At 41.7% G+C, this 26,718-nt stretch overlaps 1 protein-coding gene across 2 annotated transcripts; it reads left to right on the top strand.

Moving 5' to 3' along the window:
• Positions 1-223: 223 nt before the first annotated feature.
• LOC117266262 (rap guanine nucleotide exchange factor 5-like) lies at positions 224-26,447 on the top strand. Of its 2 annotated transcripts, none has more exons than XM_078171802.1 (18): positions 224-536; positions 5,413-5,538; positions 6,225-6,360; positions 11,796-11,874; positions 12,174-12,318; positions 12,409-12,506; positions 16,157-16,187; positions 16,402-16,480; positions 17,986-18,135; positions 18,547-18,644; positions 20,123-20,245; positions 20,867-21,045; positions 21,287-21,377; positions 21,475-21,525; positions 21,813-21,900; positions 22,066-22,130; positions 22,228-22,282; positions 24,629-26,447. In XM_078171802.1, the coding sequence occupies exons 1-18, from the start codon at positions 357-359 to the stop codon at positions 24,745-24,747; spliced, it is 1,893 nt and encodes a 630-aa protein (XP_078027928.1). In that variant the 5' UTR covers positions 224-356; the 3' UTR covers positions 24,748-26,447. The 2 variants fall into 2 exon arrangements, with proteins under 2 accessions (XP_078027928.1, XP_033497247.1); XM_033641356.2 differs by having other exon boundaries at positions 5,413-5,552; positions 6,260-6,360; positions 24,629-26,446.
• Positions 26,448-26,718: the final 271 nt, after the last annotated feature.

Here is a 26,718-nt window from a genome sequence, read left to right as displayed (position 1 = left end):
CTCACTCCCCTCCCCGATGTGAAAACAAGGGAAGGACAGAGAGAGGGAATCTGTCGTTCACTCCGAGTAAAGCCAAGCACAGAGAGATACCTGGAGTCCAACTCGTGAAGACTTTCCTGCGCGTGCCTGTCAGCTACTGTGCTGACCACAGCAGACGGTGACCGAGATTTACTTTAGCTGCAGTGACAGAGGACTCTGCAACTCACCTGGAGCGCGTACACAGACACACACATACACTTTACTTACAGTCATTTTTTAACTGCTCACCTTCTCTTGCACATTTTTAAGAGCAGTGTGAGCTCACAGCCAGGAGTCTTGCTGTTTTACCTGGTGGGCAGTCAGTTGGTGAGCCCGCGATGTCGTGGGACTGCGGCCTGAGGTACATGTTCTCTGTGTCCCCTGCGCTTCAGCCAGGGAACATGTGTATCCTTCATGACAAGGAGGACCTGTCCAGACTGGAGATGGTCCAGAGGCTGGCCAAGGATGGCTGCCGCTTTCTGCAGAACCACAGCAAGGGCCCAGAGAGGACAAGTGAGGTGAGATACACAACAGCACTGCTGTAGTCAGAACATACGCCTTAACTTTTTTTTTTTAACAACCATATTTGTAAATAGCAGTATACACAATAGAGCCACAGCTTTAGTGTGAAATGCTGCTCTCTTTGATGCATTTCCACGAACACTAATCTTTGGCCTTCTCAGAATTAAGACAACAGTTGATATGCTTATCAGATAGTCCTCTTTATGTCATTACAAACACTACACAATTAGCATACTTTATCCTTGAATATTCAGTCAGAGAACATTAGTCTGTTTTGCTCTGGGCTATACGGTGATGTTTTACAGTGCTGTTCTGTGAGCATCTTGCCTAAGTATCATTTCTCGCACTCCCTGCAGTGTCCCATCCATCAAACTGCTTTTAATTTGTTGTCTGTTTTTATTGGCCCCCATACATTCTATAGTGTCTCTGCTTTCTCTGGAGATTCTGTCCAGACTACAAAAAGCTTTCTACAATTAAATATACCAAAAAAAGTCTCTAGACTGCTGCAGAAGAGAGGGACGAATTAGATTACTATATAGAAGATTTCATGGCAGTATATTGTAGAGTGCATGCATTCATATGCATAAAAATATACGTCATTAATGTACCTTATCCATTAAATTCAACACCAGCTACAGTCCCAATGTCATTACAGAAACTTAGCATGCTTTTAGAATACAGATGGTATCTATCATTATGGCAGCATCCTTGAAAATGTAAGTGCACGGACTGCACGTTCAGTTCAGCCTGCACACTTTTTGGAAAAACATTACATCACCTGCCAGTTGGCTGCGTAGGAGTCATCTGATTGGGTGACCTCATGGTGGGCTCAGCTTCTCCCTTCCTGCCAGCTGTGCCTGTGTGCTGAACTGAACAACAATGGCAGGAAAAGTTGACGCAAGTGGCCAGACCACCATGCCAAGACATTGTATGGTTTTAGGGTGGATTCCAGTGCATCAGGTCTCTGACCTTTTCTGCAAACACAAGGCTAGATCTCCTTATCAAGGTTGTTATTCAATATGATGACCTTTCGTCTGCACTAGGCCACTCTGCCTATGAACAAATGCTAGTGCTCTACAATACAACATGTTTTACCATTTTTAGTAACATGCATTGTGCCAAGATTCTCAAAAGAGTATACCAATGGCACATGTGTATGTGTCATTTATGCAGTCCCAGCTGTAATGTCCGGATATACTGACCTTGTACTAAATACTTGACGTTAGGTAGAAATAGTAAGATTATGTGAGATTATCTAGCAGTGTTTCTGTGGTTTAAAGTAATCCAATGATGCCACAATGCATGTACCATATTACATGTGACTCATATAAATATCTAAGCCCAGACATCAAAGAGCTTAGAAGTCAGCTAAATCCCAGCTGGTGGAAAAAGAGATGCTTTATATACAGTAACCTGCATGTCTGTGAAAATGTGTGAGAGATTCTGGTGCAGGGACATCATGAATGTTATGCAATCTTCTTAAATTATAAAGGAAAAAAATCTGAGTATTTATAATTCATTTTGCTTTAAAACCCATCAGGTTTAAATGTAATACTTTACAGTTGTGACTTTTGAAATCATTTGAAATCATTTGTTCTTTTGCCCTATTACATCACCACTGTTTTTAATTATTCAGGGAGATCATAGTTGTGCATGATCATCTGTTGTATGTGACCCTTTTCTTACACCTTACATAAGATTATTTCATCAACTTTAGTTTCCGTTGCTCTGTCCATCTGATTAGAACACAGAGCGTCTGTTCTCTGCCATTGCATGAAGCTTAAGAAAGCTTATGTGCAAATATTTTACATAACATGTACATACTCTTGTTTGCAGTACATTTTCAGAGCTTAACATAGGAATTTCAGCTAATTATTATTGGAGATAATGAAGCGCATCTGCATCAAAGGGTTTTCTTTGAAAACAACACGGATGTATGAATTCTATTCTTTCTCATCCTCCCACTCTGTATGACCCACATTATTCCTTTAGAGGAATTTAGTCCAAATCTGCACCCTGTCAGGACTGACACCTTCCAGGTCCCTTTAAGTGTTCCATACCATGCGTGCCAGACCGAGACATGCAGACAGAAGGTGTCCCTCTGGCCAGTGGAATGCATCTTGAACCCTGAAACACAGTAAACCATTTGGCGGGACACGACTTTGTGCAGAGGCCTGATAAGTACTGTTTACTCTCCAGCTGGTGGTGTCCATGTTGGGAGGACTTGGGTGCGAGCCGTGAGTCGAGGTCACCTCCAAGCTAGTGTAGGAACTGTGTGGCCCCGGTGCTCTGTCTCATTACAAGCATCCACTCTAGAGGCCTGATTGTGTTTTTTTTTAGAAGGACACTGGTAACCACAAAGCCCAGTACACACTGACTCGTGGCCTGCAGCAGCAGAGGCACGATCAATAATTCATTGTGAGGAAAGGTTTGTTTGCTGTTTGACCCGTAAACAGTACACTGAGACACTCTGTTAATTATAGTCAAGAATTCAGCTGGCTTTGCTGTCGTACTTAATCAGACAAAAACTGCGTACTTTGATGGAGCTAAGAGCACACAGTGTGCGTCATGTCTTGATAAAGATAGAACCACCAATGTCTTACTGCCCAAGAACCAGGAAGCTAATCAGCACAGCCTTCCCTTTCTGGGAAATTTCTAGTTCTTTGCTTTTCGTCACGTCCCTATCCATACTGCAGGTCCTGTGACAGGATAATACAGTCTGTCATTACGCAGGATACACCCATAAGTGCATGAACGCAACTTTTATAAATGCAAGGGTGTGTGTTTATATTCAGATAAAGAGGAAATAAACTCATAAGTTGTCACTTTAACAGACATGTAAACTTTGCTACGAGTCATGAATCACAGCACTGAAGGAACTGCCAGCAAACTTTGCCATTAATGGTCCTTTCTGAGGCTTTGAAAACATCTCTGCTGTTTATAGAAATCACTGCAGAACTGTTTAATGTTATTGCTAAAAATGTGGCCCACCCGGGGAGGGACACAGTTGTGTATCTTTGTTGTATTAGATATTGTGTGTTTATGTTGTGTTTTGTTAATGTATTCATCTGTGTTTGTGCTGTGCACCTATACAGTGTGCCTGTTTACGTATGTATGTCCACAGATCACCAATAAGCGTTAATGTGCCAGGAAGTCATGCTTAACTGAAGGGTCCTGGATGCTTTTCTCTGCAAAAGGCAATTAGGGCAGAAAACTGCAACCACTTCCAGTCTGTCTGCCTGGCTAATTGCATGCACAGAGGCTTGTGCTGAATTGACTGATGGCTGAGGAGTGGGGGTGAAGGGAGGGGGTTTGCTGATGCAGGATGCAAAGCGTGCACCATACAGTGAACTCCTCATTAAGACCAATATCTATGATCGAGACCCTCCATTGTCAAGCAGCTACCAGCCGTCTTTACACTTCAGAGACACGGAAACAACCCCTTTTTACTGTAGGGCTAAAAAAAGCTAAGTTCATATGCTTCTTCATGAAATTTATTTCAATGTCCTGACTGACCAGTGGTGTACAGAGTCATATATTAAACTACAATATGCATTAAAAGGACAGTTCACCCTATTATCTTTTACTCACAGTGCTACTTTCAAAAAATTCAACAGCAATGTCTCTTTCCAGAAATCATGACCTGGTTACTAAAGATAATCCACAGATCTTGTTGTGTACTGTTTCATGTAGGAACTATTTCCTTTCTACCAGACTACACCCACCAACTGCATCACCGCACAGAAGGAAGTGTGCATCTACTCATGGACGAGAGGCTCGTGCTCGTGGCAGCTCGATATGTAAACGTTAATGGCGTCCTTCTTGGCTGAGTTGTAACTTAAGCTAACTTAGTGGTGCTAGGTGAGCTAGCAGTGGATGCACAACTCCTTCTACGTTGTAATACAGTTGGCAGGTGTTGCTTAGAAAGAAGACTACATGTCAGTTCAGATGACTACAGTCAATTCAGCACAAGCCTCTGTGCATGCAATTAACCTACATGAAACTGCTCACAACAAGCCCTTTGGAGTATCTTTAGTAAGCAGGTCATTGTTGTTGAGTTTTTCAGATATATTTTTTTGAGCACAATAAGCCAAGTGCCATCTAGCTTCATTATGTTTGAAAGAACATCTTCAACATTCTGCAACTCACACCAAAACAGTCTACATTGATAAATAGCACTACAGGTAAGAGGGAGAATAATATGTATTTTTGATTTTGGGGTGAACTGTCCCTTTAAGATATTAAAGTGTGATTCCTGCTTTAAATTTCAAGTAACAAATATGATGGGAGAAATATTATAAACACATACCTAGATTCAACATCAATGAATCATTAAAATTGCAATTTATTTTGGTCTGTTTCAGTGCAGCTGTCTGTTACTATGGCTTTGATTGATAACATGGTGACTGGGAGACATTGTGTGACTAAGAGAGAAAGGGAGAAACAGAGGGAAACAGGGAGTGGGAGACAGTAGGCAACACAAGGATGAATTTATCATTCATAGTACCTCATGGTGGTCACAAGACAGTGTGAGTTTAAACTAAACTCTGAGCCACCAAACCATTGTTGGTGTGCAGAGTTTAACCCTATGACTGGTTGAAAGCAGATTGTTTCCAGCTACCCATAATTTAATAGGCTCTACATAGGAATTGGTAATTAAAATTTGTGCGGGTCTTTTATGTAAATCCCTGAATGGGCTCCACCGATAAGGACTGAATAATGATATATGGAAATTCTCTTTCATTTACAGTGCAGGGCTTTGACAGAGTATTATGATGGAAATCAGTGGTGATTTGTGTGAGTGGGAGAGAATACAGGGGAATCTCCTTGGTGATAACACACTCCCTCCCTCCCCACTCTTTCTCCGTCCAGCCCCAGAGTGACGAGGCAGTCCGCGTGTGTCTGAGGGAGAGGGGCCACGATGTGCTGGTTCTCCAGAGAATATCGTCAGAGCAGCCAGCCCTCTCTGCATCAGCGAGGGGAGGAGGGAGAGAGGAGGCGAGGAACAGGAGGTAAGCCTCTCCACTCCCCCTCCTTCATAGATTCCCTCCCTCCTTCCCTCTCTCACTATCTGTTTCTCTCCCTCAGCACTCTCCCTCTCATCATTCTCCCTTTCTGCTCTCTCTGGATCACACACTCACTCTTACAGGCATGCTTACATCACAACTCCCAACACATAAATGACTATACTAAATACATATAAGTGAGCAGCATGGGACTGTGAGGCAGAGCTCTGCTGGCTGCCTTCCCATTCAAGTCATCCAGGAGCCTTTTTCAGCCGTGAACATACTGGGATAACTCAGTGTGCTTGAGGGACAGACAGCAGTGGACTCCGGGCTGTAGCAGCTGCAGGTGGATGGATGGATGGGTAAAAGGGGCATGCAGCAGTAACCACGGCAACGTTGCCGGTGTGAGGACACAGGGACTCTGCAAGGATGGGATCTCGGCCACAGCCCCCGAACCTGCGGCAGGAGGAGGGCAGGCTGCTGCATGCTGCCTTGGTGGAGCAGGAGGAGGACGAGGACGACGACGAGGGCTCCGAGGAGAGCAGCAGTGACAGCACAAGCCGGGCAGAGCCGGTGACGATGCCCACCTTTGACGTCCCCTACTTTCGCTACATAGACGATGAGGGGACGGAGGGAGAGGAGGAATGGAGCAGCAGCCGCTCTCTGTCCTCTATTGAGGAAGACTCGTCCAATGACTCTGTTGTGTCTGACAGGTACATGGTGGTATCGGGGACCCCAGAGAAGATCTTGGAGCACTTGCTGAATGACCTGACACTTGATGACGACCAGGGGACGACACAGAGCAAAGAGTCAGGTCAGCATGCATACTTTATGGTCCTGAAAGTCATTTCTCATCCCTGTTGTCCTCACTGTCTTCTGTCAGTGTGTGGATTTTTGTATTTTAGAGAGACAAATTTAAAATAGAATATTTTTTTGATGGCACCTCGACAACTTTGTGACTATAGCAATGTCAAGGTGGTGTGCTCATGCAGCTCCACTGATATTTTTGTGTGATTATGAAAGACAGATAGAAAGAAAAAGACACAAAGTACTCCCTTTACTTTCTGTTTCACTCTCTGCCCTCCCCATTCCTTTCTCTCTCTCGCAGAGAAGCTGGGACAGCAGCCCCCTCTGGGCAATATTACTGGGCTAATCATGTGCTATCATTCCCAGAATGGCTCTAAGTTTGTGCCTGTTCATTTAAAAGCCTTTGACAGAGAAAAACGTTGCTCATATCTTTAGAGTGATGCCATATCAGATTGCGTGACATACAGTCCAGCCTCACAGCGATGACAAATGAACACATTTCCTCTCATCCCAGCAGGTACATGATAATGTGACACTGTTGCCAAGGCAGAGGAGACTCTGATTGAGCTGGAAAGCTGGTTTCGATGAGGGATGATGATTGAGAGCGTAGTCAGACAAGCAGAAAAAGAATGCTAGAGAGAAACGAGAAACATTGTGTAGTGGAGAAAGGGGGAAATAAGGAGGGAGGAAAAATAAAATGCAGATTATTCCTTGGAGATGGTCACAGATGATCTGTCATCGGGATGGAGGCAGGCTAACCCCATATACCAGAGATCATTGCTCATTCTGATGAGGAAGTGAATGAAATTGATCTAAATGTCCTCTGGGGAGATGTGCCTGCAGCTGGAAGATGGTACATTTTACATGCATAGGGGAGTTATGTTTTATGTTGAATCACATATTTTATTGCTATAATTGAGTATTTAATATTGATGTTAGGTGAAAGATGGAACTGAATTTTCAGGAATGTGGGTGAGACATGCCTCTATTCCCTTAGTTAGGGTGTTCACAATAAGTACTGGCTCATAGGTGAGTGTATTGAGGTGAATCCTTGATAGGGAGCTGTGGACCAGAGCAGGATGCTGAGCGATATCCCAGGGTCAAAGAGCCAGAGACCTGAGAAGGAGAAGGAATGAACTCAGTCCTGAACACCAATTGATCTGCACTCAGTGATGTTTAATAGTGTGACTCCTGCTGGCCTTGGCTCTCTCTGTGTGGATACTGGAGCTCTGTATGCTCCAGTGCAACTGCAAAGGGCGCCCGTGGAGGTTCAGCTCAGAAGAAGCACCATAGCATGAGATCCTTGATTTCATCAAAAAGAGATTTATTTGAACATCCACCAAGCCGCCGTGTTTGGTCTCCCTCTCAAGGCTGGTCCCAGAGAGACTGTGCAGCAACATGACTGATGGTTGCTGCAGGTTATTGACGTTGTGTTTATTATGACTTAAATAAGGTACAGCACATTAGGAGGCCGTTTCCTTCTCATCATGGTATCACTTGCTTCTATCTGTACACAACATTAAGAATGCAGAGGAGCTTTCTGCAAGAGATGGCACTTTTTTGAAAGCACCACAGGCATGTTTGAGGGAAAAGCAAAACGTGAACCACTGCAGTAGTCCATACAGTGTGGAGCTCTAATGTGCTTCCTTCTGTGGGCTAGCATTGTGGGTAGCATTCACAAGTGTTCAGTGTTGCCTTCTTTCCTGTGCCCAATCTCTGAGTGCAGCTATTGATTCTTGCTCTGCACAGATTCAGCACACTGCCAGCTCTGAAAAACATGTAATGGGACATTTGCGTTCTTAATGAGAGGATGTTCCAGCTCTTTTCACAGATGCGCCATGTGCAGAGATGTTGATGCTTATTTGTGGTGAAGAAAACATCACATTAAGTGAGCGGATATGAAATTAAAAATGTCTAAATACAGACTATCATAATAATTTAGGGCTTTTACACCAGGGCGATGTCTTCTGGTGCTTACTGCGCCAATAAGTGACACATTAACATGCTCATTTCAAAGGCCGCATTGATCAATTTTTACGAGCACTTATTGAAATGGAAAGGTGGATTGACAGCTTGATTGATTTCTCAAGAGATTGACAAGCTCGATTAGTGAATCCATTCTGCGTTTCCTTTTGACTTAAGTGCCAGGCAGCTGGATTCTGTATGATGAGTACAAAACAGCTTTTTCTATATCCTACATTCTCTTCTCTGATCCAGGCTAATGATAGTGATCATTTTAAATAAAAATGGTTTGATGTGTAGGAGTCAAAATCATCCCAACAGACTGGTAAATGTTATTTATACAGCACAATTAATGCATAAACGTTTTTGGGTCAGTGAGGCGAACACATCTTCTGCCATCTTCTGTTTGGATTAAATCTACTCTGCAGGACATTCCCAGCTTTTTTTCTCTCTCGCTGTGTTACCAAGAAAAACTTGAGAATATGGCTTTAGGTCATGGAATTAAATATTTATTCTGTTTTTCGAACTTCAAAAAACTTGCAGAGTGTACAGCCTGGGGAGTGGTATGTAAGCTGTTACTCATGAGAAAGTGTTTCAGTTTAGATAGTTTGGAGAAAATACACAAATACCCAGCAGTGTGAGTGAGTAGTGCATGGTGACTGTGTATGTGTGTGGAGGTACAGTACAGTATGTGGGTGGCTGGTCGTTTGCGTGTTGTCTTTCTGGCTTTGTGTTAAGGTGTGTTACTGTATTCTTTTATGGGCGCTACATGTGTACCAGTGTGTAACCTTTCATAAGCAGTGAGTGATGCATCCACAGCTGCTCTGCACGGATTAACATAATGATGTCAGGGAGTCCTGTGGACCAGAACGCACACAAAGGGCCTGGGAAGCCAGTGTGAAATTAAAGGGGAGAATTTACAATTCTTGGTATGAGGCACACTTACAGTGGGGTTGAGAGGAGGCTGGCCCTAATAGGATTTGTAAAGCTTTTCGCTTGTGGCAGGGCATCATGTTTGGGAGCTACTGTCCTTCTCCTTCGCTTTAAGCCTCAGAAATTTATTTTAGTGGCTTTATGGCAATTTATGAAATGCACTTGTACAGCTTGTGATAATGTCTGTTGAATAATTATTACTTCCATTCTAATAAGATAAAAAAGGCACTTTGCATGCCATTTAAAAAAATACAGCAAACTGATAAATTAGCTTTTGTTTATCATGGTGAAAAATTAAGTGTTGTGACTCTTCGATGAATACCTTGAAGGTATTCATCGAAATAACACAGTACCAACTAGTATTGAAACTTCCAGTCAGCTGATACCAGCATTTAAATGTTTTTGTACCCAAACCTAGCATTTAAAGACCATTTGTATGGTTTTGCTTGCAGCCAATCTCTGCAAGCATTCTTCGATTTAATGTGATGCGTGATTGGCCCACTACCCCAACAGTTACAGCCCATACAGTCTGTGGTGTAGTGAAGTGGAGCGTGGTTTATTTGACAGAGTTGGCAGCTCAGCATGCAGAGAAGCCCTAAAACGTTTAAAAGTATGGCCATACTACACCCCTGTGGCGTCTGGTGTCATTATACGCAACTGAATGCTTCCATTCACATGATGGGTATCGAAGGAGGTAGAATAAAAAGTATCTGCTACTACATTAGTACTGGTATCATTTAAAGGTATACTACGCAGGAATTGTTGGTTACTGTTTGTAGATAGTATCCTCAGTGAAAGTGAAAGCTAATCCCAGATTCCCTCTGCTTGGCACTTTGCCTTGGTATATTTCCGTTTTTTTTTTTTTTGTGGTGTTCACAAGTTTTGTAGCTTCATCTTCTGCATACAGTCTCACTACCATTTTATAAAGTACCGTTGTCACCTGTGCGCTGTGCCCTGAAACATCTTGAACACAGCAAAATAAGAAGAAAATAAGACAATACAGGCAGATGGCAGAGTCTCTGATAAAGATAAACACACACACACTTCTACTAGGTCATAAGTGATTTTTTTTTTTTGTGTGTGAGACTATGAGACTGTAAATAGTACAGTCTCAGCCAAAGGGCCCAACCCAGCCTTCTAGATGACTTTGCACACCTAGTATTGATGCACATGTGAAGGCTGAGAGGCTTCAGGAGCAATTTAAACATTAAAACATGTAAAATACTGCCTTAGAGGCTTTTCCACTCTGAGCAGAATACAGCTCTCTGAAATAACAACAAGTACTGTCTATGGTCATATTTAAAGATACTGAACATTGTGGGAAAAAAACAGCAGTTTCAGTACAAAAGAATCTGAATCAGACTTCTGTCTTAAAACAATATTAGTGGAACCCTGCTGCTGCTGAGGCACTGACAAAACTGCAGATTGTAAATGGTTTGTAAGGCAGGGGATGACTTAACTTGCTCCTAAAATAGCTTCCACTTTAGTGAAAAATGACATACTGTTGAATTTGCACGTTTTTTCATGAAAGAAAAATTTGAAGGGGTTATTATTTACAGGTTATTACGCAGTGGTTTTACTGGTCTGGCCTGAAGTGGCGTGGAGTGGCACTGTGGCATTGTGTTTTTAAACCATACATAGCCCTAGTTGTGATGATGTAGACTGTAAGTGCATTTCGTGTTAGGGGGACTTGTTAAAGTGAGCTCCTGATCTATTTGACCAGCTCTGATTTAATCCATTTACAGAAACACTTACCCAGGTGTAACCTTGGGAAGAAATTACACAAGGATGCAGTCGTTTCTTGTAAACACATTAGGATGATGGCTAAGCAATATCAGATTGCTTTTTCTTTCTATTTGCAAGGTAATCGCAACGAAAACATCGACTTCATCAGAGGTCAGAGAGAGTCAACTGACACATTATTGGCTTATCTTTACTGATACAGCCTGCAACTGCAAATGTGTGAGATTGAAGATAAAGCCAGTAAAGGCTTGTTTGAACTTGTGGAGGAGCCAAATGGAACAGAGGAATCCTCAGTGGTTTCAGCACAAGCGATTATCTGAGACTGACCATGAAGAATTATGTGCCATTGAAAGGTCTCTCTCACATTATGCTCGCCTCTGAAATGCCTGCGCTTAGTGCTTGTTAACCGATATATGACAGCAAAGAATGAGCTCTCCTGCTGGTATTATTAAAATTAACTGAGAAAAAAAAAACCTGAAGCCAAGTCTCTGAGCTGCCATCTCAATTAAAAGTACAATTCTACTGTATGTGCAGCTCAGCAAACATTAATCATACAGTTGTCACAGCCACTGGCGTACCTGCCCTGCAGCATCCTGTAACGTTTAAACCTAATGAGGCTGTGTGTGTAGGATCTATAGGATGCTCTGCACAGAATTTAAGCTTGTAAGCTTCTCCCCTCAGCAGGATATCCTGTATATTTTAAACATACAAGAAACTAGAAGCAGTTGAAGTATCTCCAGAGTTATTCTAATAGAAAATGTACCATGTCTTTGTCCTCTTTCAATCATGTGTTTCTCTTTGCAGATACACTTCTGGATGACTTTCTGCTGACCTACCCAGTGTTCATGTCAACCAGTGATTTATGTCAAGCTCTGCTGGGACAATATCCTAAAACACAGTGGTTTTCACAGGAACATTATTACCAAGGTTCACACACAATAACCCTCTTTTGTGACTGCTACAGACAGACGTAGTTGTTATAAACAAAAACACGACTGCTTTATTGAGTCAGAGCTGCTCCATTTCACTCAACTGTGCTCATCAAACGGTCTCACTTGCCGCCTGTCCTTAAATCAACATCACACTGACACTGGCTTTATTCATGCTTCAATGTATGCTGCACTTGGTGTCAGCAAATAAATCTTGTTCTCCATCTGTGCTGGAGCCTTAACTGAATCCCACCTATTGCACCAAGCGATACAGAGGGAAAGAGGACAGGAAGGAGGCTCTGGAGAGGAAACGAAAAGTCCTGCACCTGGTGACAGAGTGGATGGCCCTCTGTAAAGACTTCCTGAGGGAGGACGAGCACGTCAAACTTTTCCTGAAGGTAGGAAATATAATGTACTAGGGAAAGGGTGTAAACTGGGTGTGAGGTGTGCTTAATTTGGGTGGAATGAAAACTGACATTTCCTTCCAGACTTTGTATCGTTACGTGTTGGACGAGCTGTATGAGCACCCTGCCCTGGAGAAGGATGTGAGGGAGCTGCAGAAACTGTACCAGCTGCATCGCAGACAGTGAGTAACCATATCACTTACTTTGTCAATATAAGTCTTAAGACACACTGAAGTTCAGTACATACTTGCATAAACTAACTATGAAATGGAAAACAGATGTGTTCCCTGAAATAAATCGAATCTTACTTTTGGAAATCTGAAAAGAAGCAGAGATACTAGCTGCTCTCTGAGCGCAAAGAAAGAGCTGCTTCTCTGCTTGGTGCCTTTATTTAGCCTCTCATCAATGAATGCATTCAGAGACTGAAGAGTAATTGCAGTGTTCTGGGTTGTTATGCACGGAAATATGAAGGTCATGCAGCCCTTTATCTCAAATTTCTAAAATTGAGGAAATACAGGAATTTTAAGAATTAACGACAAGCTGTCAGAAGTGATTGCCGCTTGTCAAAAGAAGAAAGGATTCATTACTGGACACATCTTCAAACTCATGAGTATAATCCACAGACAAGATAAAAGAGGTGGTCGAAGCCTCAGAGTCTGAAAAGTGAAGCCAATGCAGAAGTGCATTAAAGCTACAGTCTTTCTACTGGCCAGCAGGGGGCGACTCTACTGGTTGCAAAATAAGTCTGATAGTATAGAAATCTATGTGAAAATGACCTGACTACTTGCTGGATTTATTTCCTCAGTAAACACCTTCCTAATGAGTACAGTCCTGAAATGCTAGTTTCAAGTCTTCGCCAATACAGCATAATGTTCATTTTGTAAATTATGGACCCATTTAGAGTAAAACAGAAGATGACGCAGGGTATGCTTTAGGGCTACCTCGGCGGTGACCTGTCAATCAGAATAGAGGCATAGTGTATCCTCTACAGCTCCACCCTCTCATCCAAATATGGTCACTTCTGACTCCAAAACATGGCCGTTGCAAGGATTTTTCTTGACCAATACACAGGAGTTCTGAGAAAATATTTGATTATCATGACTTTTGAGATCATTTGAAAGGAAGTTCTTGTTTTTGTGATAAAAGCAGATATGGCACACAACACAATCGATAAAAAAATAGTTTTTAATATAAATTGGCCTGAGAATATTCATCAAAATAGCTATAGTGACCACAAGGCAATGACAAAAATGTCCGTCACGTGCAAAGGTTACAGACTTCAGCACCGGACAGCGCCCATGCAGCCACAATTAATAACACAACAATGCATCCAAAATGCAACAAGAAGAATTTATTACATAAGCATTATTAGACAGCCTAAGTGCCAACTCAAGGATTTAAAATCCACTAACCAATGGTCACAATGGCTCTGTCTGCTTCTTCTGTACAGTCATTGGTATAATGTCACATCCATATACTATTATAAACACAGCAGTACATGTCATTATGGCTTCTAATTTGTAATTATGTACAGTCCCTCCAGGATTTCGTCGGCTTTGTCCGAGATTGTTGAGGCCTAAAATGCATGATTTCATGGCGATGAAATTGCGGGAGACAGTGAAAATTGCAAACAAAAGTTGCGTCCTTTTTTGTTTGTTTTGGTTTTTTTTGCTTTGTTTTGTATAATTCATTGAAAAAACAACTAATTTACTGTTGAATTAATCGAATTTAAACATATCTGTCAGGAGTTGGTAGATGTTCACATTTTAAAAACTGAATTTCCGATCCTGGCGCACACGTATTCCCTTTGTCTGGTCTTTGGCCTGCTAGTTTCAGCCATTCTCTGAACATGTGTTTGTCAGTCGATGATTTTTCGTTTGTGTTCCACCACAATATTGCAGACAGTGCAAAACAGTTTATCTCCGCAAAACTTGTGCAAAACATCAGGGAACTGTTTTGCACAAGCTTTAGCAGTAATTTTTGTTGGTAAATGTGAGACATTAGAATCACACATATTTGCATCGTCATACCATAAACAAGGAAGTGAATACGGTGACATACGTCCATTACATTTGCGCGTGGGTGCTATGAATGATGGAATTCAGGAGAGGCTGGTCAAAATTGCAGAAAAGTTAAGGTGATTTGACAAAATTGCATGGTTGTGCAGACTTCACAGAGATTGGTTAAATTTGCGTTAATTGTTGCGATTGCAACATCACAAATTTCTGGAGGGACTGTTTGTAAGTCAGTCCATAATCTAAATAAAAAATACATATAGTAGGAATGCACTGATTCAGTGCAGCATGTTGGTATCGACTGATACTGACCTTTAAAAGCAGAATGTGTTTCAGCCATAATGAATCAATTACATCTATTCAGTCATGACGGGCCACCAACAATCCCTGACCTCATGTTACCTCATATAAAATTGATTTCAATAAGTTCCATGTGGTGATGTATATGGATTTTCAATTTCAAAACCACTAGTATCAGATTGATGTTTAGTAGCAGGGAGAGAAAAGTTGGATTGATGCATCCCTTACATACACACAGTATGATAACATGGGCACTTTTGTCGACACATTTTGGCACAAATTCTGTCTAGATGTCCCCTGGGTTGTTTTTGTCTGTTTCTTTATCACAATGATGCACATCTACAAGTTATGGAATGACAAAGTGGACACATAACATATTTCTTAATTGACATCTGACTGAATCTTGAATATTGAGTCTGTTCGATGGTTGTAAAAGTGGATCTGTTGCTGAAATATTTCTTGGTTTGATGAAAAAAAAATAAGCATCACATTACTGTTTGATGCTGCAGCGTAAATATCCCCCAGTCACCAGACACATTGCCACACCCAGGTCCCCCTTCCCCTCCCTCAACCACAGCCTCCAATCAGATCTCCTCCCTGGGGACCCTCCAACCTGCCGCCCATTAGAAACCAGTGCAGATAATTCAACCTGACTCTGCTGCCATTATCTGTGTTATTCATGTTTATATATCCAAGGAGGGAGATCCACAACACCCACTCCTTTAGAGCAGTGGACTTTGTGAGGGTGTTACTGACTGACATACTCCACTATTTATGAGCTTTTCCACAATCAGGCTCATGCAGGGGGGAGGACAAGGTTGACTGCTTTGTGGCAATCTGCTGCCGAGTGAAAGCTAAAAGGTGTCATTTTTTATAGAAAGAAGACTCATTTAGTCCTCTGCTCACATCAACTTCCATCTGGCCTTTGTGCAGAAAGAAAGCTCAGGTCATGTGTTTCTGAAAGCTCAGGAATCAAACACCATTTGTTCTCTTGTACTCTCTCGTCATGTGGCCTTATAATTCACAGAGCTCACTGACTGTTTTTTTTTAAAGACAGTGAATAAGATCATAAGCTCTGTTTTGACAACACAGTGGGAATCAGGTTTTTCATTAGTGCAGGGCTGCTGCTGGCCAGCCAGAGAGAGGGGATCCCTCAGGGCAGGCTTTGTGCCAACATGCCTATTGTGATGCAGAGCCCAGTAAAAGCTGAGGGATGATAATGGACACGGGGCTATCCATCATGCTAGCCAGGCCTAACTGATGAGAATAGGGTGATTAAATGAAGGGATCACATTGGAAGGTCTAAAATCTGCAAAGCACTCTAATCTCGCTTTGACACTTATCTTAAATAATGGACTGAAAGCTGCAGCGGAGTATATATGCACATTCACTTTACCTTGATTATAGACTGGTGAAGTTGTTTTTGTACTTGAGTTGCAGCCTAAGGAAATCACCAGGTCTTTTTTTTTTTGTATTTGAGGACAAATAATTTACTGTATTTATTCTTCTTTTTCCAGCACGGTGGATGAATATTCCCCTCAAAGAAAGGTGAGTGAAAAGATTGTGTTTGCTCTCTTTACTAAGACAGAAAGAATTTTATTTTACGAAGCTGGCTGCCCACTTTGACGCACCCGATTGGGTGTCGGAGCTATTGTCCTCACATTTCCTGCTAAAGTCATTGTTCTGTGGTTCTAGTGAAATGCCCGTAGAGTTCCCAGGCAATACGAATGTGTCAAAAATCCACGCATTTCCCTTCTTTTAGAGCAAAGCACTTTTCCACCAATTGAGCCTGAAGGAGAACGGGCTCCAGTCCAGGACCACGCAGAGGGAGACCAAGGAAGGTAAGTCGTAAAACGTGTCGTTCTTCACACATTCTTCCCATCATACGTCGTTTTCAAAACTGTCGAGAGGAGACGTTTAGTCTGAACAGAAGAACAATGGGAATCTTTTCAGGGAAGGATTGAGAAGGTTGGGAAATGCAAATTCCTGAATCTTGTGAGTCCTGTGAATTTATTTTGTCACACTGGGATCAGCTTGGCTTCTTCTAAAGGGCAAGTTCACCCAAATATATATCTGTCTTGAGGCCTTAACACACTGTAGCCAGCAGAGATATTTTGGCGTCAACTTTGGGGAGCTATCTTTATATGATGCTACTCCAAGTTAAGGAGGCTTCCAGGGTAGGATGGGTCCTTCCAAGTCGGGTCCTACAGAGGCAAGGCAAGACTCGTTCCCTAGCATTTGGTGAACACTCATATGAACAGGCTAGCATCATTGAAGAGAGCCCGCCTTCAATACCAGAAGATCCTGCACAAAGAATTGTGGGTACTTCATGCCCGCTGAGGATACACACATGCATCCTTGAAAATTCTCTAAAGGAAGGACTTCCTCGGTAGCATTTGAAGCGTCCTTGACATTGGAACAGTGCTTTGGCGAGATTCGATGACGCAGACTCCTTGATATTGAGCAGTTTAAGGATCCTTCCTTGACTTTGAGAAGCATCAACAGTCATTGATTGGTAGCGGCAGCAATATTTTTTTTGTATTTGCAATGGTGCAACCGGTCCACCATTGTCAGAACATGATTAGTTCATGCCTTTATTCGTTAAAAAAATATTGATGTGCAAATTAATTGCACAAACAACACCATCATCTGTGAAGGCCCTGTGTAATTTTCATTTGAACTACACTCGATCAAAGAAACTGTCCCCACTGACCCTTCACCTTCATCATGACAAACCTATTGAGTAAGCTTGGTCCATCCCAGTACTGCCACACTACACAGTTGATCCACAGCTGATCACTGAGTGGTTACACTGGAGCAATTGCTCTGCTCAAGGTCACCTTATCAATAAGGGGTAGCCCTGTTATATCCTGTCCCTCCTGCTGTTTCAGAAACAGTAGCAGGTGAGTCAGTTAATTGCTTTCTTTCTGGCTGAAGTGTATTAAAAGGTTAAATTAACCTGCCACAGTCTGTGTCTGGAAAAGAAAACCTGCATAGACGATTTACGCCAGCTCTCCCAGCAAAACAGGCAATTCCACTAAGACCCCCAAGGGCCTCACAAGGGTCACTGAAAGTTTGATAGTGTTCTTGGACATTTGCACCGATTAAAAACAATATCTTTAAAGTCATTGCTACATTATTAACTAGTCTTGTGGCCTTGTGTCATAATGTAGTTTCAGTTTGCACACACTATACACAGAGGCATTTGGGATGTATGATTAGTAAGGAGGCAGTTTGGCCTGTGGCTTCCAATTGGTTAATATGGCCAGTGGCAAAGCTGCATCCATATAAATGATTGTCATTCTATATTAAAATTTACTGAAACAATATTTTCACTCTGTTACAGTGCTGTGTCATGTGTATATTACCATGGACTCGTTCCTAAGTATGAGGGCCCATGGTGGGGTGGTGGCCCAGGAGCTGCTGCAGGCAGTGGCAGAAAGGATGGATGTCCCTCAGGGGAAACTGGTGCTAGTGGCTGTCACTTACAATGGAGGTATATTTACCTTTCTAACTAAACAGCTTCAGTACATATTAACACTTCACTGGAAGAAAATATTTCACATGAAAAACTCATCATATAGCATTTTAATTGCTCACAATGTTTTTAATACTTAAGGGTTTTTTGCCTATTGAGATATATATTGAGTCCTGACATGAATGTGTGAGATTGTAATCAACAGAGCCAGCCTAAATATCTCCCCAGTGACAACAGTAAAAGGGAGAGGCATTTACAGTCCAGTGATACAATGTCAGTATCAGTTATCAGTGACTGAAGTGACTGGCCACCTCAGTGCTGAGTCTAGCACAGTGAGTCTTATCTGCTGCTACTGATAGCCGCTTACACGCTGCCTGACAGATTTTTAATGGTATTCTGCTGTTTGTGATATGTTTTCTCTGCCTGCAGGGAGGCTCCTCCTGCAGCCTCAGGACCGAGTCTTCTCTGATTCTCTCCGGCCGGTGGGCAGGCTGCATGTGTGCAGGAAGGATCTGGGTGAAGTCCTGGTAAGAATGTTACTGCAATGTGTCATGTCAACTTACAGTAATACTTTACCCCCCAGATGACGTACATCTGTTACTCTCCCTGTGTTAGGTTGAATCTGTGAAGAAAACTGTTTTTTTTTTTTTCTCCTTGCCTCCGGTGAACGACAAATCCAAAAACACCTGTTTACAACCTCTTACACAACTCCATACCCAAGTCACATTTATCCAGATGATGCTCAGTACTTTCTGAACAGACAGACCTTTCCAATCGAAAAGTAAAACTTATCTATGCTATCTGTAAAATCAGACTCACACTCAGTCATTTTACTTCGCTGAACACGGGAGCTGCTAGTCTACCACCACCTGGATCGGTAGTTTGTTTGTGTTATTGTGTAAATTAACTGAATCCACACTAAACCTTTAAAACATCAACGTCAGACAATAACACAAACTAACTGATGGTGGCAGCGGTAGACCAGCAGCTCCTGTGTGCAGTGGTCTCCATTTTTGGATTCATCGTTCACCGGAGGTACGCCAGAAAAACACTTTAGCGTAACACGGGGGAGTAATTGATCAACAAATGGTCATTTGGGAGGTTAAGTATTCCTTTGAAGTCAATATGAAATAAAAACTGCCTTTTTAACCCTTTCAAATCACATCCCTGTCCATATTTTGCACATATTTAACTATATATACCAAAAGAAAAAAAGTGTCTTTGTGTTCTTATATCAAAATCCAATCATGTTTCCCATAAAACAAAATATGATGTGCTTATGTAAGCTATTACCAACCAGTTTCAACCAATAATATCACAACATCCACCCATCAGTCAATCTGCAACTTTTAGCTTCCCAGAACTAAAATTAAGTTACAGTAGTTAGCTAGCGACATCATGTTACATCAGTGTGTCATCGTTTCTCCAAAATACCGTGGTTACAGGTCCTCTGGCTAGGATTTATTCAGGAAAGCAAGGCTTGGCATTTTACAGTGGACTGCTTCAGCAACTTATGTTAAATCGCGCGTACAATGGATTTCATCTCACTCTGATGGATACTACTGTCCCATTGGCGTTGCGTGTCCGGGCCACACTGTTATAACACACCCACTTTTCCATGATCAAATCAAATTCTTCCCAACATTATATCCCACCTGCCTATCCTGCTTAACTTGGAAATACATTACTTGAGCTAGATACTCTTGAAATGCCATTTTATCAGTTTTATCGAGTTAACATACTCTGAATATACTGTCAAAATAGTGTTGGGTTAGTTCGTACATAGACACTCATACACATGCTCGGAGGCAGTGAACACAACGATGTGCAGCATAGTTGAGGTTTATAATATGAATCTTCAAAAGTAACATTTATTGAAATCTACTAACATGCAATGACATCTGCAAAAATGATGATGTCAGTCATTCAGGTGGTTTGATGAAAAACCCTGGCCCTGTTGTTGTCATGTGTCTGATATTATTTTTCATTTGTTCTCCGTTTGCAGAACCCGTTCACAGACAACTCCGAGCTGCAGCAGAGGACAGCTCGCATGCTCAGTTTAAACACATGGGATGTGGCTGTTGCTCTCACCAACTTTGACTGGACCATCTTTGACTCCATACACGAGGTTTGCCCCACATCCTCCCTACTTATACATAATTTGTTGCCTTTAAAGGAGCAGTGTGTAGGATTTAGCGACATCTAGTGGTGAGGACTGCGGATTGCAACCAGTTGAGACTTTCCTTGTGTGCCAAGTGGGAACTCCTAGTGAGGATTCCCTTAGTGCTCAATGTTCAGGAGGTTTTTATCAGGTGCCAAATTATCCACAGAGGTCTCCTCCTCCCCAAAACAAATGGAGCCAGTGATTTAAACTTGAACACTGAATAAAGCAGTTTCACTTTAAGAACTAGTGTTTTGAGATGCTGTTCAGCTTGTCCGAAGCGGCTGCTGATTATGGTGAATGGCCCCATCTAAAGCCAGTATTTTGTTTCTCCATTCGGGGATACTGTAGAAACACAGTGGTGCACTACGGTGGATTCCATGGATGCAGACCACTCACTATGTAGCTGTAAACGGCTGGTTGTAAGGTTCCGAAAACATATTCCATTCCTGTCAATACATCCCCCTAAATCCTGCACACTGGACCTTTAAAAAAGATCTTAACTGTCCAAAAAGTGATCTGACATGATACCCTGTTAGCACTGTGTGTCCTGCTGTCAGCTCATGAGTGCATGATGTTCTTTTCCAGCAAGAACTTGTGTATTTCACCTTCAGCCGCCAAGGTAGCAGCAACCACACTGTGGCGTTGGAGCTACTGCTGCAGCGCTGCAATGAAGTCCAGCTGTGGGTAATGACCGAGGTGCTGCTGTGCCCGACTCTTTGCAAAAGGGTCCAACTCATCAAGAAGTTCATCAAGATCGCTGCTCAGTTAGTAGCTTCACTCACATCCTCCTGCATTTTGATCAGAGATATATTCAGTGTGAGCCTATACAGACCAGTTGGCCAACACAACAGCATTTCAGCCCCAAAAATCTTTAGAGACATGTGTTTAGATTTGCATGGGGATGCTGCCCCCTCCAGTGGCAGATCAATAAACTACATCTGCTTTTGTGCCGTTAAGTGCACCCCCTGAAGTAACTGAATTGTGTGCTCCATTGATCTGTTGCAGCTGTAAAGCACAGAGGAACCTCAACTGTTTCTTTGCCATTATAATGGGTCTGAACACTGCAGCTGTGAGCCGCCTCAGTCAGACATGGGAGGTAAGGATGTTCCTTTTCTTCATCTTCTGCTTTCATCTGTGCCACCTTTCATGTACAAGTACATCTAAAAAATAGATCCTGTTATTGTCTGTTGCAGAAAATTCCTGGGAAATTCAAAAAGCTGTTTTCAGAGCTGGAGACAATTACAGTAAGTGTAATGTATGGCACTCAGTTTATTCAGTGCACAGTATATATCTGTTTTGAAATGAAAAAACTATTACATTATTAATCCACTGCAGCGGGGAATACAAACCCGTGCTTCAGTGTGGAAGAGGAGAAACAGATGTTTTTCATTTCGAAACATCAGGTGCTTTAAATAATCATAAGATTCTCATGCTGCCATAATGTAGCTAACAAAGCACACATGCACAGGCACACATACACACATTCATCCCGAGAGGTTTACACTCATTCGTTTTGAAAATGTCTTCACAGGATCCCTCACTGAACCACAAGGCCTACAGGGAATCCTTTAAGAAGATGAAGGCGCCGAAGATCCCCTTCCCTCCACTGCTACTGAAAGGTGCGCTCATTATTCTGTCACTTCAATACCCCACCCACACCTAGTCTAACTCTGGGAGGAGAGCACAGTGAAATATTTCTATCAGGCAGATTTGAAATGTAGAATCAAACATTTTTACCCCGAATACCTGTTGGTGAAAACTAACCAAATGTCTGTCTGTTTTAGATATCACGTTCATACACGAAGGCAACAAGACGTTTCATGATAACCTGGTCAATTTTGAGAAGCTGGTGAGTTCATGAACGTTGCATGCTTCCACACAATAAAACATATAGCAGCGCTGAAATTTAAATGTTGAATGACACCTGTGTCCATCTTTATTTCCAGCACATGATAGCGGACACGGTGCGGCTCATCCGGCAGTGTCAGAAAGATCACATGGGTCAGTATTCAGATCACTCATTCCTCATGTTAGGGTGCAAGATCAACCTAGATTCTAAACTTACTTAGTAATTCTGCTCTTAATCAGGGATGTAGTATCAGTCTTTGCAAGGCAAATAAGCAAATCTGTTAACTTTGAAATACACTGTCTCCATTTGGTTTAAATTTAATAATTTTTAAATGAGTTCTTCTTATTTTACTGCACAACAATCAGATTAACACGCAAAACAACTCTAACAACACACCCCGTGACTGAAAAGGAGCAAGAAGAAGAAAATATCTTATTTCACCTGCCCCTTTCTCAGAACATAAGTAAACAAAAGAAATAGATGGTCTGTCAATTACAGTAAGGCTGTTTTCACACTTGGTGTCTGCTGCGTGGTTCACTTAACCTGTGCCTCGTGAACACAAAAATGCTCCAGGTTCCCTTTGCTCTTTGTCTTTGTATTTAGCCCTCTAGATCACATGCTGTTGCACTGAGATGCTTGAAAAAACAGACCAAACCATGTTGGCCTGTAACGCTTGCAAGGACACAGGACCAGGATGTGGAGTGTAAAATACATCAAACAGCAACAGTCTACAGCACAGAAATGCTAAAGTTTTCCTCCAATTTTAAGTTCATCTGAAAGCAAGGGGCTTCCTAATCGCTCTGCAGTGGCATGACAGAGTAAAAACAAAACTATTTCAATATATAGTTTTCTTTTCTGTTGGTCCACTCCAAGAGGACTGAGTTTGGTTTGTTTAAATAGAACTACATGTAAAAGCCCCAAAAAGGACTTAATGTGAAAACACCCGTCGTTTACAACTTAAAGGGATAGTGCACCCAAAAATGAAAATTCAGTCATTATCTATTCACCCATATGCCGACGGAGGCCCTGGTGAAGTTTTAGAGTCCTCACATCCCTTGCGGAGATCAGCGGGTGGAGCGGCTAGCACACCTAATGGTAGATGGCGCCCCAGACTAACATCCAAGAACACAAAATTGAATCCACAAAGTATTTCCATACTGCTCATCCGTAGTGATCCAAGTGTGCTGCAGCCGCGACATAAAAAAGTTGTTTCGCAAAACATCATATGAACTCTGTTTTTAGTCTCATTGTAGTCTGTAGCTCTGACTGCTTCTCTGTGCTCAGGTGAGTAGATAATGGCTGAATTTTCATTTTTGGGTGCACTATCCCTTTAAATCAGATTAGCCTAATACTCCTAACCATGATGTCCAATTATTTCATTTTTTGATATCAAAATATTTTTGGCCGGTTTTACCCTCCACAACATCCCTGTGTGTCATAAGTGGAAAGAAAAGTTGGTCTTTATGGCTTTTTTCAATATAATATTTTTTACCAGGCCATCAGTAACATGATGTGCATGCATAATATGTTGGGTTCAACACTAAAAAAAAAAAAGCAATGACACACAGTTTACTCGTCACTTTTAAAAAGAGTAATGCATCACTGTACTCATTTAATCCCTGTAGAAGGAAGTAATTTGTATACTACTCTTTACATTTCTTTTGCATAACTCTACAACATCGGCGTTAAACCTCGTACATATGCCCACATATGCACAGCGCTGCAGCAGCCTGTAACTGCCTCAAAATGAAACTATATCAATATATAAAAGAGGCCTTCCTAACTCTGCCTTGTACAAATATAACTGACTTCAAAATAAAATATCAGCTGGCCTAAATATAATATAAGAGACTAGCCTTCCTAACAGCACTATGATGACAGACTTAGAGAAAATATATCACATTTAAATGGTATATGAACGACATTTAATAGGCTACACACACTCAATCAATCGCTCACTCACCAAGCCATGGCTTTATAGCATATTAGATCTGTTTATCACTAAGGCAGTGGTTTTACCTCATGAGAAGGAGCCTCTCAAATCGTTTGTCAGATATACTGTACCTCCTCTGAGTCAGCACAGACTGCCCAGGCCAAACAGCTTCTCCATAAGCCTTTTTTTTTCTATCCACCCATTATGCAGGTAATTGAAGAACTTATGTAAAGCAAATAAATTGATTAGAAACTGTAATGTGATTACTGAATTTAGAACACTGATGCGTAACATTGCTGACAGATATAATGTAATTACAGTGACATGTTGCTTCGTAACATGTTTGATATGATTATAAAATAAATGCGCATCTATTTGATTTAATTTGAATTTTATATGGAATTTTTAAAGTACAATGACCCACAGGAGTATTATCATCATATCAAACTTAGAGAGCACTTGAAAGCATTATCTTCAACAGATAATTATCCAGCGTGCATCCTAATTAAAGATACAGTAGGATGCTGCTCTTGGCTTAGAGTTAAAACCTTTTCTTTCCCCACAGGAAATGGCATCACACAGAAGAGCAGCGCAGAGGTGCGAGCCTACATTGATTACCTGCATATCATCGACAATCAGCAGACTCTGTTCGAACTGTCACACAGGCTGGAGCCGCGCACATAAGAGAGCAGCTCTTACTGCACTTCCCACTGTGTCAGCCAGACTGTCAAAACGCCAAGGAACAATCCACCGCTATCATCTATCTCTCAGGACTCAGTGAGCAATCAGAGGATGCTGCATGACCCTGGCCGACCACAGGAGGGAGCTGCTCAATCAGGAAAGTCTCAGCAGGGAAGGGAATAAGCAGAAAAAGACATGTCTGAGGTTAAATGCATAAATGTTAGCATAGATGATCCAAAACACCTACAAGCAGGCCGAGCTGCAGTGCCAGCTGTGTCACCCCAACTATGTCTAGATCTGCTGGTCCAAACCAGCTGCTGCTATTACTACAGCAAAGATTGGGAAGAGTAGAGCTGATTTAACAATAACCCAATAGCTCCTCCTTGTGGAGAATCAGCAGCCTGCAACAAGAGTTTGCAGCTGCAGTGCTTCCCATCTAATACACAGACTGACAACAGTATGTGTGACAAAAAGGTCCACATACGAGCCTTTCCAGAACCTTTAGCCACACAAATCACATAAAGTGATCAAGGTGCAGATTAACTCATGATACATCTTTTTGTATTCTCTGTGTTTAAGGATCTGGCAGCAGTGGGTTGTTTCATCAGAGTTAACCAAAGAGTATTTCAGTCCTACATTGTAAACACACTTCACTTTTCTTCAGACACGATCCACATGTTCTCTTTGCCAGATGTGGGACAGGCAGTCACGAACAGATCAGTACAGTGTTTGCACAACAAGCTGGATCAAGATGACAGAAATAGTGAAAAGGAAACATATGTAACATGTTCATATATTATTTTCGTTATCTATTTTTACATTGCAGAATTTTCTTACTGTACTGTTTTCTATTGTTTAACCATAAAGTGTATTAGATCAGTGGTTCCCAACTGGTGGGTCGCAGGTCAAGTTTGTAAAAAACACACTTTATTTTGAAGTACAGTAAATTTCTGGCACAAAGCTTATATTTTGAAGTGCTGTTTCCTGCTGTAGAGTGAGTGACTCATGGACAGCTACTTGACAGTATGACAATTAGTGTATTAAGCTGTGTGGACCTTGAGCCAATGACTAAGGAGAAATCTGAACCTGTGGCTGGACCAGTTGGGAACCACTGTATTAGATGAAGCAGTTCATATGGTATTAGAGCAGAAAATTAAATAAGAATACACAGTATAGTGTGTTTCTTTGGTGTGTGGGGAAAGTTGTATGTCCCGTGTGAGAGTTATAATCACGTATGTTAGTGCCAAATGCCATAAAAAACGTCCATTCAAAGTAAAGCAAGCTGCTCATCTCTTTAGAAGCGTAAGGATCTCCATCTAGTTGAGCTGTGGACAATCAGTTAAACGAAGCAGCAGACTCGTACTGACACTGATACATTTGTATTGGTCTCTAAAGTTCAGGTTAAAACACAACGTAGTGCATTTTGCCATTCAGATCATGTTTGATTTGTTGAGGCTTGGAGATATCGGCTTTAGCTGTTTGGTGCTCAGAGTGCCAGAAATTAGCATTTGAAAAACTCTGCAGCAGCATCATATCTCTGCAGCATATCTCTTTCATCCTGGGTAAACGTATGGATAGATACTGCAGAGGAAGAATAAATTTCATTGTATTTGTGGGTAAACTGTCACTACAAGTAAAAGCAATAGAAAAAAACAAGTACTACAGCACCTTCTGGACAAAAAAAATTAAAGACAAAAAGAAATTGAAGCCATTTCCTTCTGTACGGTGTGTACTAACACTACTGTATCCACTTGTATAGTGTGTGGCTATAAAAGACACTTTATAGTATTTATTCTCCAGATTGGTTACCTAAAAATTGCCCTGAGGCTCGGCCATTTTAAGTCGGCATTGTGAAGTGTTGTAGTTGGAGTTTTGCATTATAATATCTTGAGGTTTTATTTGTATATTTTGGATTTTAAAGCCCGCAGAGATCATGGAGAGAAAATGCTTTAGCAGTATCTTATTTTGAGTTGA

The sequence above is a fragment of the Epinephelus lanceolatus genome, chromosome 10, assembly GCF_041903045.1.
Source record: "Epinephelus lanceolatus isolate andai-2023 chromosome 10, ASM4190304v1, whole genome shotgun sequence".
In the NCBI taxonomy this organism is placed as follows: Eukaryota; Metazoa; Chordata; class Actinopteri; order Perciformes; family Serranidae; genus Epinephelus; species Epinephelus lanceolatus.
Note: the sequence above shows the minus strand (reverse complement) of the source record. Positions and strands in the feature narration are given on the sequence as shown.